Genomic DNA, 12,406 nt, shown 5'->3' on the forward strand with positions numbered 1-12,406 from the left:
ACATCCCCAACGAGGCCATCCTTTTTTTGGAGTGTGAGCAGACCATCTCTCCTCACTGGTTTCTCTGTCACTTGGATCAGGAAGTTGTCATTGGTGGTGTATGTGCCCTTCCTTAGGTTCATTGACGTGTCCCCCAAGTGGACCAGGATTGTGAATGGGAGGCTACTTCTAGCTTTGAGCGGAAATTGGATTAGAGATCTGCTCATGTCCAACCCAGATCATTTTATGATCTTGTAATGATTGTTCCTTTCTCAAAATCATATGAACATATGATCATCTGTCTTTCTGCTCCAGTGGTGAGAGTTTTAATGTACAGCTAGCTGTGAGAGCTGGCTTCCTGATGGGATAACATGGCACTAGTATAGGAATACTCAAATAATAGTTCACGGTCTATATGTAGCCCATCAGGACAATTTGCTGACCACTCCTAACATCACCCTTTCTAAGGAGCCTATCAGTAGTGAGGGGTGGTCAAACGTCCCAGCTGCCAGCCTCCGTCTTTCCCAGAAATGGTACTACCCCGCCGCAGCATGTGAGCAGGAGCTGGGAGAGAAGGAAGATGGTGACAAGATGCAGTTAGCCTTTGCAGTGCAGGTCACTCATGCTGTCCTTGTCCATGCGTGACAAACCCCAGATGAAGAAGAATTAACCTTTTATTAATTATTTTCTTCTAGTTTCTGCACGTGTTGGGTGAAATGACCTTTTTACACGGTAAAGTGTATTACAGAAAGTGGCTGGCTGTTTTCTTCATCGACTCGTACTAAGTAAATGAGTGGGGCCTACACTGGGATTATGTCATAGTTTTACAAGATCAAACGAGTTGGCTGTTTGGTGTTTGGTCATTTAAAATCCTTGTTTACAAGAAAGGTAAAGAACTGGTTTGCATTTGACATGTATAGATGGTTTCTGGAGGAGAAGTTTACGCCACTATATCAATGCGAAGCTCTTGCTGTAGGTACCTAGTGGAATCTAATCGAAAGTTTTCATCTGATTCCTCCTGTTTTCGGTTGATAATTTCCTCTTAAAACAGAGTAAATGTTTTTCTCCGTTTCCACTCATTGTTCGGTATAAAATGAGAATAGTCATCAATGAATCATATAAAATGTCAACAGAAAGTAACTGGTTACTATTGGGCATTAGGAAGGCTGGGAAGAAAAGCTTTGGGAAGACCAAGGCGTTTCTCTGGTCCTCTCAGCTGTGCCGGATATTCCCTCAGCAACGCATCAGTTCTTGCTTCCATTTCCTTCAACAGCTTGACGAAAGACAAACAGTTAGGGCAGCCAACAGAAATACACTTCATGACATCATTCTCTGGTGGATATGTTTAAGTTAATTAGTTATGCTCAATTTTATTTCTTTGTTCTCTAATCTGTCTAAACTATGTTACAGGCTCCACTGATCATCTGTGAAGACTAAATAATGTGCAGGCTTGTACATGGTATCTTCTGACTAGGGAGAGAAAATTCTTGTTTATTTCTCTTAACCTATATTGAGGAACCTTAACCGTGGGAAGAAAATGGGGAACAGGTCTGATACAGAGCTAAATGTTTACTGATGTATTTTTAAACAAGTGAAGTATACTGACATTGTCAGGTGAAGACAGTGTAAACGTTGCTGCAGACTTCTAATTGTATATTGGCTAAGAAGTTGAAATATATTTTTTTTTTTCCCCTGACTGTATAATATGTCTGGTGATTAATTTAGTATCCTTTATGAGTGCAAGACATCAGCGTTATGCACACTAAGTTCTTTCATCCTCAGGCCAAGAACCATTTTGCAGGCGTAATGCAAGAATGCCTACAGAGCTGTGTGGGTGTATATAAACTCTAACCTGAACATCTTGCAGTGTTCTCAAGTGGGAGGGTAATTTTGCCTCTTCATTGATTTTACTGATGTCTCTTATGAGCAAGTAGTGCCATTTCCCTCAACCTGCGATGACTCGCGTGTGCTACACAATGTGGGCTGTTGCTCACCAGAGGATTAAGCAGGAGCAACAAACCTGCTTCACTTTCTTCAAACCTTTCATGAGTGACAGACACCTGCGTCATCTTACACCGTCTTAACATTTTGATATATAAAAGCAGCCTTCCAGTTCTTCTAGAGGAGACTGCTGAGGTTGACAAAAATGCTTACAATGCATTTGGATCGTTTACAAAAATACCCCACTGCATTACTTGTGCTGAAATCTTCAAAAGCAAATAAATTTTATGTGTAGTCTCAGCACTGTTAAATTAAGCTTTCCTAAGTACCTTCAGTAACCATGGTATCTAGAAGTCTGGATTACTGCGGCAGTTCTTTGTCCGGGATGTGGTACATACTGTACTTGGGTTTTTATGGAGCCATTTATACAGATTTTATATTTTCCCATAAAACTCCTCAAGATGAATGAAAACAAGCGTGGGCTAAATGTTTGTGCTTTTCAGTGCTCTTTCTGTTACAGAATCTTGCTGGCTTTCTTAATTGCTAACTTATGCAGTTTCTTTGTCTTTTAGAATGTCGGGTGGTGAAATCCACTTCCTATACCAAAATAGCTTCGACTTCGCGTAGGAGCACCACCAAGAGCCCGGGCCCATCCCGACGCAGCAAGTCTCCTGCTTCTACCAGCTCAGGTAAAACAAGCTAGAAATCTTTCTTAATAACAGCGACCTATCTGTTTCAATACAATTGGAAATGTGCTTAAAATTCCACGTTTCTGTGGAAAGATGTTGTACGTATGAAACAGTTGATAGTAACAATTGATTTGTTTTCTCGGTTGCATCTGAGAAGAAGTGTCTTCCCAACAGAAGATAATTCCTCGTTCATACTCTACCATTACCACGGTTCATTTTACTTTATTTTCCATGCATGATTTTGCTGCCAATACCTAAAGACTGACAAAAAGGTATTCTTTGTACTGGGGACTGAATAAACACAACGCAGAAAATAGTCCAAGTTACACAGCGTAGGATCCGTGTCTGGAAAAGGTTGATTTCACCGTCTTTTTTTTGTGTTTTGTTTCTGAGGGAGTTAAGAGGCAGCAGTGTGGAAAGGATAGGTTAAAGACAACGAGGATATTAAGGAAAGGGGGGCAGGGCAGAGAAAGAATGCAATTACAGATGTGAATGTGAGGTGCAAAGATAGCTGAGGAAGAAATAAGTCAGAGTTGACGTAACAAGCCAGTGGAACAGGCTGGAGAAAACACAGCAAAAAGCTTTAAAAAGTTCTGTGTGAAGGGCCTTGCTTTGGCTGCCTTCGCAGCTGCTCCCACTAAATGGTCTATGACCAGTTCCCCCCTGTAGCTTTTTCCCAAACAAAACAAATAAATAAACAAAAGAGTGCATTAGATTATTTGCCAGTACTGGTGCCTGAAAATACAAATAATACTTGGTGTGGGCCAGCTGAGGAGACCCAACCCAGCCTTTGCAGCACTGAATATGGATTTTGCAAGAGGCAAGCTTTAGAGCTGTCTGAAAGCCACCTCACTCTTTCTGCTGTAAGTCTTCTGCCAGCGGGGAAGCAACTATCACATGGGACCTGCATCCAGCACTGTAAGGTCGTCATGGGGAGGTGGTCATCAGAATGGCCCAGGGGCTCGTAGCTGGTTTCAAAGAGAGGAGGCATAGCCCAGCTGGAACCATTTTTCACAAGAAGACCAAGATCCTTGCTCAGGGAATGAGGGAAGTAGGAGAGACACAATGAGAGACAGAGGCGTAGATGCGGGTAGCAGAGCTGGGAGGCAACGTGCCTCCTACACACCCCAAGAACAGCTGAAATAGAGAAACCTGAAAAGAGGTAATGGGAAGAAGCATCAATTGTGAGGAACAAGCCCAGACTAGCTCCTTCTTAAACATATATTAAGTAGCTTTCTTTGTAGCTTGGTGGAACAGAGTTAAATTAAACTTTAGCAAGGGAGGCCCTTTTTGGTATGTGTTATAGATTCCATTTTGTTTTGGTGGGTTTTTTTTTTCTAATGAATATTCATTTGGGAGTACAGGTAATGGACACTGAACTGTCTATGTTGGAATAACATATACTGTCCTGCTGTGCATAAAAAATGTTTCTGCCATGGGACTAGTAACATTTTTGCCATGCTGACTGTGCCGATACTTTGTTTTGGTCCTGAGAGAAATAGTACTGTTTTTACTTTAACATACAGGAGAAATGTAAGTGAGTAAATCTTAATTTCCTGCAGTTCAATTTTATAAGGGTCTGAGCAGAATACCATTGCGTGTTCAATCACTGCAAAAGATGAGGAGATTATTTTACAGCTTGTGGAAAAAAGGACTGTTTTCATTATAAATTTAATGATATATTCGTTATTAATGAGAAAAGAAAGAGTTTAGTGGAAATATTAAAAATGCAAACCATTTTGGATGGTTCTGTGCTAATGACAGATTTACCTATCTTAAAAATATCTTAAATAACAACAATAAAGTTACAGGAAATAGGCACGTACTAGTTTGTCAAAAAATTGTCCGTGACATTATTGACATAATCATTTGGACACTGTAATTAAGATTTTCTTAGAGAAAGACAAAGCCCTACAGGAATGTATAGGATGCTGACAGAACAGCCTGTCAACTGGTGGGAGCCTGGGTGAAGAACTGGCTGAAGGGCAAAGCTCAAAGTGTTGTAATGAATGGGGCCGCATCTGGATGGCGACCGGTAACCAGTGGTGTTCCTCAGGGCTCAATTCTAGGGCCAGATCATTTTTATCAATGATTTGGATGCAGGCGTTGAAGGGACCATTAGCATGTTTGATGATGATACCAAACTGGGAGGTGCTGTTTACTCTCTGGAGGGACAAGATGCCTTGCAGAGGGATCTAGATAGGTTGGAGCACTGGGGTATGATTAATGAAATTAAATTTAACAAGTCCAAATGCAGGATTCTGCACCTAGGATGGAGTAATGCCAGGCACAAGTATAAACTGGGAGAGGAGTGGCTGGAGAGCAGCTCTGCAGAAAGGGATCTGGGGGAGCTGGTCGACATCAGGCTCAGTTGGAGTCGGCAGTGTGCCCTGGCAGCCAAGAGGGCAAACCGCATCCTGGGGTGCATCAAACACAGCAAAACCAGCCGGGCAAAGAGGTGGTTATCCCACTGCATTCAGCATTGGTACCGCCTCCCCTTGAGTGCTGTGTGCAGTTCTGGGGCCCACAATTTCAGAAGGATGTGAAGGATTTTTCCATGTTGTTGTTTTCATTAAACATCTCAGTATTAGTCCCCTGAATGACTAGTGCATAAGTAGAAGTTACGCTTTTGTTATCATGTTGTTACTGCTAAGTGTATATATATATTTTTTTATTCTATGCTTTTAAACTGCTTTCAGTTCATCTTTAAACTACTGTTAGTGATTTTTCTTTCATTAGGGATAAACATAAAAAATACTCTAGAAAAGCAATAGATTCTTTGCTCAGATCAAAGGCAATATGTACACATTCCAAAAACAAAGGTGCATCATTTTGTGAAGAGTTGTGCCATAAAAGAAAGTTGAGAAAAGCAGGGATGAAGGGCAGGCAGAAAGCGTTATTGATAGTGTACCCTTGAGAAAAAGCTAAGCGAGCTGTATGGAGAAGAGCGTGTTGCTAATTAGAAAGAATCTGAGTCCTTTTGTTTGATTCTTGCTGTGTTTTGAAAAGTCTGCGCAGTCTTGCTACACAAGAGGATCGGATGTCTGCTTCAGTTATCAATTCATGCCCATATCAAGATAATACACATGGGTACCTACATGGGCCAAAAAAGGAAAGTAACATAAACAAAGACTGTGTAAAAAAAAAAGTAAAAATCTCAAAGTTGGATATTAAAACTGATTTAATCCTAAAATGAAGGGATATCCTTGAGTTACCCTTAATTCATTCTCTCCTGTATGCATCTATAGTCTGGTATAGTCTTTAATGTAGGTATTCAATATTATTTTCCTTCTCACCCAGCACAGGATAGCTGATCAGGATTCATCATTTTTAGAGTTAATGAGGGTATAGTCCTTGGGTCACTTCCCATTTGTTAGAGAAATGAATATGTAAATAAGGCTAGGACATGTAGACAGTCTGCCTTGGTTTAAGCACGCAAATACTGTCCTCAAGAACTATTTCCTTCTTTGACACAGATTTTCAAGTGGTAAGTGAATTAAGCCAAACTCTGGATTTAACTACATGTTTATAAATGCAGTAAAGTCCGTGAGAGCCTTGTTCTGAGCAAATAGTGATCTGGGGTGATGAACTTTCCCAAATTCGTCCCAACAGTTTCTGAAGTTGCTTATAGAAATCAAAGGGGTTATTTTGGGGAATTGGTTGGCTTGCTGGTTTTCTTTAATGTCTGTGTCTCATTTTTGCATCTTTAAGTTTGGACTAACACCATTTTACCAAAAACGATGCTTTGAAGATAAATTCAGGTAAAGTTAACAAACAATTTATAGAAAAAATCCTGAAGGCCCCCGCCTCTAATGTGTAGAGCTTTCTGTTTCAGTCTCACCTTGTCGTGGTGACCCCTGACTGTGTGCAGGAGCAGGCAAAGGATCCTAAGTGTCCCCTCTCCTCGGCGAGCCCCCAGCCACTGCTCCAGGGAACCATTTCCCTCATCGTCTCATCTGGTACTGGGGGCAAAGGGCTCTTAGTGACATTCCCGAAGTTCTTAGATAATTTGCACCCTTTGGAGATGCCTTTCTCTCTCCCCTTTGCCTCTGAAGGCAGCGTCCTTGGTGAGCCTGAAATGCCCATGGAGAACCTGCCACAACAACACTGTCGGGGTTTGCAGGTACATGGCCGTGGGAGTAACAGCACGGGAATAACAGGATAAAAAAATACTGTCCCACAGGCTCTGCCACAGGGACACTGCCAAGGCAGCATGGGGGGAAGGATGGAGCTGCAGGGTTCCAAAGAAAGACCCTTAGCGATAGCAGGGGCTGCATTAGTGCTCAGGACCATGGAGGTCCCAATCTGTACTCTGATTTACTGAGGGCAAGGAAATACATGTCAGTCTGTAAGGGAATGGGAGACACACACTCCTCACCCTTTCTTGAGCTATACAATCCACAGTGAGCTCCATCTGCTTTTACGGTGTGTCTTGAAAGATTTAAGAGGAATGTATGCTTCTCTATAGGCGGTGTTCACCTTTCTTCCATCCTTGCTTTTCCCTTTTCTTTTTTCCTTAGCAGAGCATATGCTTAGTGTGCTCATATTTTCCTGGTAGCCTACCTGGCTCCTGAGAACAGATGCATCCTATTTTTCTATAAAAACACATAATACTTTTTACTTAAAAGCGTACACGCGAGCTAGGAAGATCTGAGGTAAAGGGCAGACTTCTCCATTATTATATGGTTTGTTCATTTTTTTTATTTACATCTGACAGTGTTTCAAAACAGTACCTCAAAAAAAGGTAAGCTCGCTGCAGGAGGATTGCTTACTGGTTTTTTGCAAATGTTTGAGGTATTGTCTGCTTCAAAATGCTTTCAGTCTAAATAGAGAACAGAAGCAGGGAGCAAGGCAAAGAAGAGAAGCAGAGAAAGGTAGCGTGACCTCCCAGGCAGGCAGAGGGCTGAAGTCTGGTTCCAAGTGCAACAGATAATCCTGCCTCTATTTAATTTTCCTGATGTCTTCTTAAAGCCTGTAAAGCACTTTGATGTTTTTTTGTTGGCATCAAATATGATTTGGGAAAGGACATCATAAAAGAGATGTTGAATTTCAGTGAGACCGGGTATCAGCCCGTTGCTGGTGACTGAAAATTATGAATGTCTGACGGCTATTTAGTAGCCGTCGGCTTCTGTCCAGCTACCAATTAACACCATTGGTGGCAGCCTCAGAGCAGCTGAAGAGGTAAGAGATGCAAAGAAAGCAGCGCTTACTTCTTCATGATCATTATTTTTAATCAAATCAAAAGCAGCATGAGACGGCTGGAATTATTGTACCCTCAGTCCATTAAATTAAGGGAAGATACTGCTTTTGAGTGAACTCTGTTTTAGCCTCTGAAATCCCAACTCTAATTTTCAGGAGTTGCTCTTAACAAATGTAACTTTTTTTTTTTTTTTCCAGTTTGAGCACCTCCTTCAAAATTATTTCCCTCTCACTTCTCCTCCCCTCTGAGCTTTCTCCTGTTCCCCTCAAACTGCCACCCAAAATGTTTCAGGTGCTTGGAATCTTATTTGTAACAGCGATTCAGGTTTGGTGTTAAGAAGAGTTATTTAGGAGTTTCGGTTATTTAGTGCGACAGCTGTCTATTTCAAGAGCAACTGGGGTGATACGTATCTATTCTGAATCACAAAGGGAACATATGTGAAGAATAGATAGAGTAGGTTGTATTACCACAGGCTGTGTGGTTTTTAAAAAAAATCGCACCTGGGCAAAGAAATGGTGAAGCTACATGTCAAACTAAAGCCTGATCCAAAGTGTAGATGTTCCCTAAAGAAAAAAGTGTTTTAGGATATGGAAATTGGATCTTACTGAAGGTTCCTCTAGAGCAGATTCTTGTACTTTACTCAGCTAGTTAGAAAAAAAGAAGTAGATGTATTCCTCCACGAGAAGGTATGTTTTCACTTAGTTTGATAGTTCATCCCTAGGCTGCTATCCAGAAACAGCCCTTCTTCAGCCACCTGACTCAAGAAGGTTTTTTGGCTCCCAAAGGAAGGAACATGACGTATCATATTGTCTTTGGCGAAGTCACATGTTTTTATTCACACCGTTATCGGTACTCAGCTGACGGATCTTGTAATAAATAAGCTGAAGCAAAATTTTCCTGGAGCCAAGAGTACAAACCCATGGGAGTGATGGAGTCATCCTGCGAACCCAGGGATTTCCCAATCCAGATGATTTTTACTTTGATCCTGGCTTCCTTTTAATTTTTTATTTATGGTGTTTATATTTGATACCAATCATTAAAAAATGCAATTTTATAATATAAAAATCAAGAGTTAGTAAGAGAAATAGATTTGGTTAGACTGAATAGTTTAACCCTCTTAAAGGATTAAAAAATTAAATGCCGAATGAAGAAACATCCTCAGAGTTGGCACTCCATTTGCATAGGCTGATCTGAGAATCCTAGTCTTTCCAATTACGCAAAACAGTTCAAAAGAGAGATTTTCATTAAATCTTACGTACATGTAGATGCTCTCTAGATTAAGTACTATGTGAAATTAGCAGCCAAGATCATAGATATCAGCTGTACTCTGATGAAGTGCAGAAAAAAAACAAGAGGCACTTACCTTCTGAGGCTACAAAAAAAAAAAAAGTACTTGTGGATTCTAGGGAACTGTATTTTCAAGGAAGGCTCCTGTGTTATAGAATCATAGAATCATAGAATTGCTGAGGTTGGAAGGGACCTTTGAGATCATCAGGTCCAACCATTAAGCTACCCTGACAAAAACCACTTCTCAACCACATCCCCAAGTACTACATCTACCCTTTTTTTAAACACTTCCAGGGATGGGGAATCCACCACCTCCCTGGGCAGCCTATTCCAATGTGTTCTGAGATCTTGGACATTTCTGCTATATCAACGTGTCTGCAACACTTCTCTGCTAGATAGTGCAGACGTAGATCACTTCAGGTTGAGGTAGAAGTGCCATTATAGTGGCCACCCCATCGAGATCAGCGTGGGCTGAGCTTGTGTAGGGTTTACAGTCCCTGCTGAGCTCTGCACTGTCTGGGTTACATGTTGTGACTACCACTGGTACTGAGGATTTAAAGGGATTTGGGTATTGGTGGCTGCTGGGATGGGAATTTAAACCTGACCTGAGGGTGATCCTTTCTGCTGGCATTTCTAGTGTGTTGTTGTGTTGATGGGGTGAAAGCTCTGTATGAGTCTGTTAAGTCTTATCTTCAGTGGCAGAGAGATGTTCTTTTTGTATCTGCACAACATCTTGACATAAACTCTAGCAAAGAATGAATGTGAAAAGGACACTTTAGCACCAGTTAAAATGAATGCAGCACTGGTTATTTGGGTTATTTGCATGCTTTCAGCCAGTTGGAAGAAGACCTCGGGGTGTTGCTCTGTAGCCAGCTGAATATGTGCCAGCAGTGTGCCCAGGTGGCCAAGAAGGCCAATAGCATCCTGGCCAGCAGGACTAGAGAAGTGATCGTCCCCCTGTACTCAGCACTGGTGAGGCCGCACCTTGAGTATTGTGTTCAGTTTTGGGCCCCTCACTGCAAGAAAGACATGGAGGTGCTGGAGCATGTCCAAAGAAGGGCAATGAAGCTGGTGAAGGGTTTGAGCACAAGTCCTATGAGGAGCGGCTGAGGGAACTAGAGTTGTTCAGCCTGGAGAAAAGGAAACTCAGGGAAGACCTTATCACTCTCTACAGCTACCTGAAAGGAGGTTGCAGCAAGGCGGAGGTTGGTCTTTTCTCCCAAATAACAAGCAGTAAGACGAGGAAATGGCTTCAAGTTGTGCCAGGGGAGGTTTAGTTTGGATATTAAGAAACATTTCTTCACTGAAAGGGTTATCAAGCATTGGAACAGGCTGCCCAGGGAAGTGGTGGAGTCACCATCCCTGGAGGTATTTCAAAGATGTATAGATGTGGTGCTTAGGGACATGGTTTAGTGGTGGACTTGGCAGTGCTAGGTTTATGGTTGGACTTGATGATGTTAAAGGTCTTTTCCAACCGAAATGATTCCATGATTCTAAGGTAGAAACTACAAAGCCTTGTCTTTACTGAGGAATGATACTGAGGGTGCTTGCTTAATGTGTGGCGCTCTGGACAAGCTCTCTCCTTTGAAGTGAAGACAAAGATGACAAAATGTATAAAAGTAGAATACAAAACCAGAAGGAAAGAAAAGGGAAGGTGTGGTTTGTTCCCTATCTACTTTGTAACTACATAATCTTCTCGAGACAAAAATGTTTTGGAAAGGACGGTGACAAGCTACAGGAGTAATTGAGACAAGATGCAGTAGTAATCTCACATCACCATTTTCTACCTAACAGTTGGTGAATATGACCTACACATGTTTCTGTGTCTTCTGTAAATAACTTTTTAGTTTTGGCTGTCCTAGTCATGAATAAGTTATTGCTGCAAAAAAGCCTGCTCCATTCTTTTCCCTTAGTCTTCTCTTTCTTCTTCACACACACTTCTGTGTTTGGCAAACCACTTTTGTAAAGACACAGAGACATCTCAACATTTTTTTTTTAAGTACAAGATGCTAACACATCAACAGGCAGTTCTATAGGAGAGTATGATTTTAATACAGTGCAGAGGCATTGGCAGCTTCTCAGACTGGCACTTGATACTTTAATTCAGCTTTTCTCACTTTTTCTTTGTATTGCTAGTAAAAAGATGCCCTTTCAAAATGTATTTATTGGAATGCTATCAAGGTACTTTCTATTTGCAGCATTTTCACTAGTTTATGAACATCTTCATATGAAAACCTATTTTTCATTTATCTCAGTAGATGATGGTATCTAGCTTTAGTGTTCTATTTTGTGGGGTTTTCTACCTTCATGTGTGTGCCAGGTGCTGGAATAAGAAATGCAAAGCCAGGTTCTTGCCCTTCTACGCATCCTTAGCAAGAGAGGACAGTAAGGAAGCTCACAGCTAAGTAGTTGCATACGTTTGCTCAGAGCGGCCACAATAATTTTGTTATTGTTTTAGCTTTTTAATACATATTTCACCTGTGAAATTCTGAAAGGATAAATCTTTTTCATGAGACGATGGGAGGGCGCTGTATGTCAAGCTGAAGTCTCTGACCCCTGCCATTTTACGAATAAAAAGTGACAAGAAGCCTCTTGCCTCACTCAAGAACATGATTAATCACAACAGTGATTTACCAATTTCATATGTCTTTATCTGCATCAAGGTTCACTGTAGGAACATATGCTGTATCAGGCAGTGAGAAATGCAGTGCAGATAGGAATGCAATTTCCAACCAGAATGCATTCCTTCTAGAAATGGGGTTTAGGGAAATTTAGACTATATTCCTGTACTTATTTGGAATGCATTGTTGTTAAATATTATAGATTTTGCTCACATCTTTGTTGCCGTGTTATCTCGTCATGAGCTGTATATGTAAGAATCGTGTCGTGATTGTAAATGGAGTTTGGGAAGGGTGTCAGAATCAGTCCAGTCTCTTCCTGCTACGCAGCACCTCATATCAAGGAACTAGAGTCAGCTGGAATGGCCAGCAAACCATAAACAAGAAGATAACAAAGGAGGGCCCCTGGAATGGACTGGGGAATTATTAGGAATTACCATTCCTTCCCTGTTGTGATTTCTGTCTTAAGTGTTACATTTATAATATCAGTAGTAATAGTAATGTATATGTCCAGGTATGGAGAGCATCCAGAAGACAGACAACATGATGTGCACAGAGTTCATTCTGCCTGAGCTTAAAGCCTAAGTAGACAAGCAGTAGAGATGACATGACTAGCCTGATGTTGTGCAGATGCGTATAGAGAGCTGGGAACAGAACACGGGTCACACAAGTCCCCGTTCAGGCTGACTCTA

The 12,406-nt window shown here is 41.3% G+C and overlaps 1 protein-coding gene across 2 annotated transcripts in view; it reads left to right on the top strand.

Moving 5' to 3' along the window:
• Nucleotides 1-12,406, top strand: part of DCLK1 (doublecortin like kinase 1) — a gene marked incomplete at both ends in the record, with an annotated part of 253,514 nt that overhangs the window by 170,467 nt on the left and 70,641 nt on the right. For both annotated transcript variants that reach the window (XM_082485224.1, XM_082485225.1), the window contains one exon: nucleotides 2,493-2,609. In XM_082485224.1, the coding sequence (XP_082341350.1) occupies nucleotides 2,493-2,609 (117 nt within the window). The remainder of the gene's footprint in view (nucleotides 1-2,492; nucleotides 2,610-12,406) is intronic.

This window comes from Vanellus vanellus (genome assembly GCF_965231255.1).
Source record: "Vanellus vanellus genome assembly, chromosome: 1".
NCBI classification, from domain to species: Eukaryota; Metazoa; Chordata; class Aves; order Charadriiformes; family Charadriidae; genus Vanellus; species Vanellus vanellus.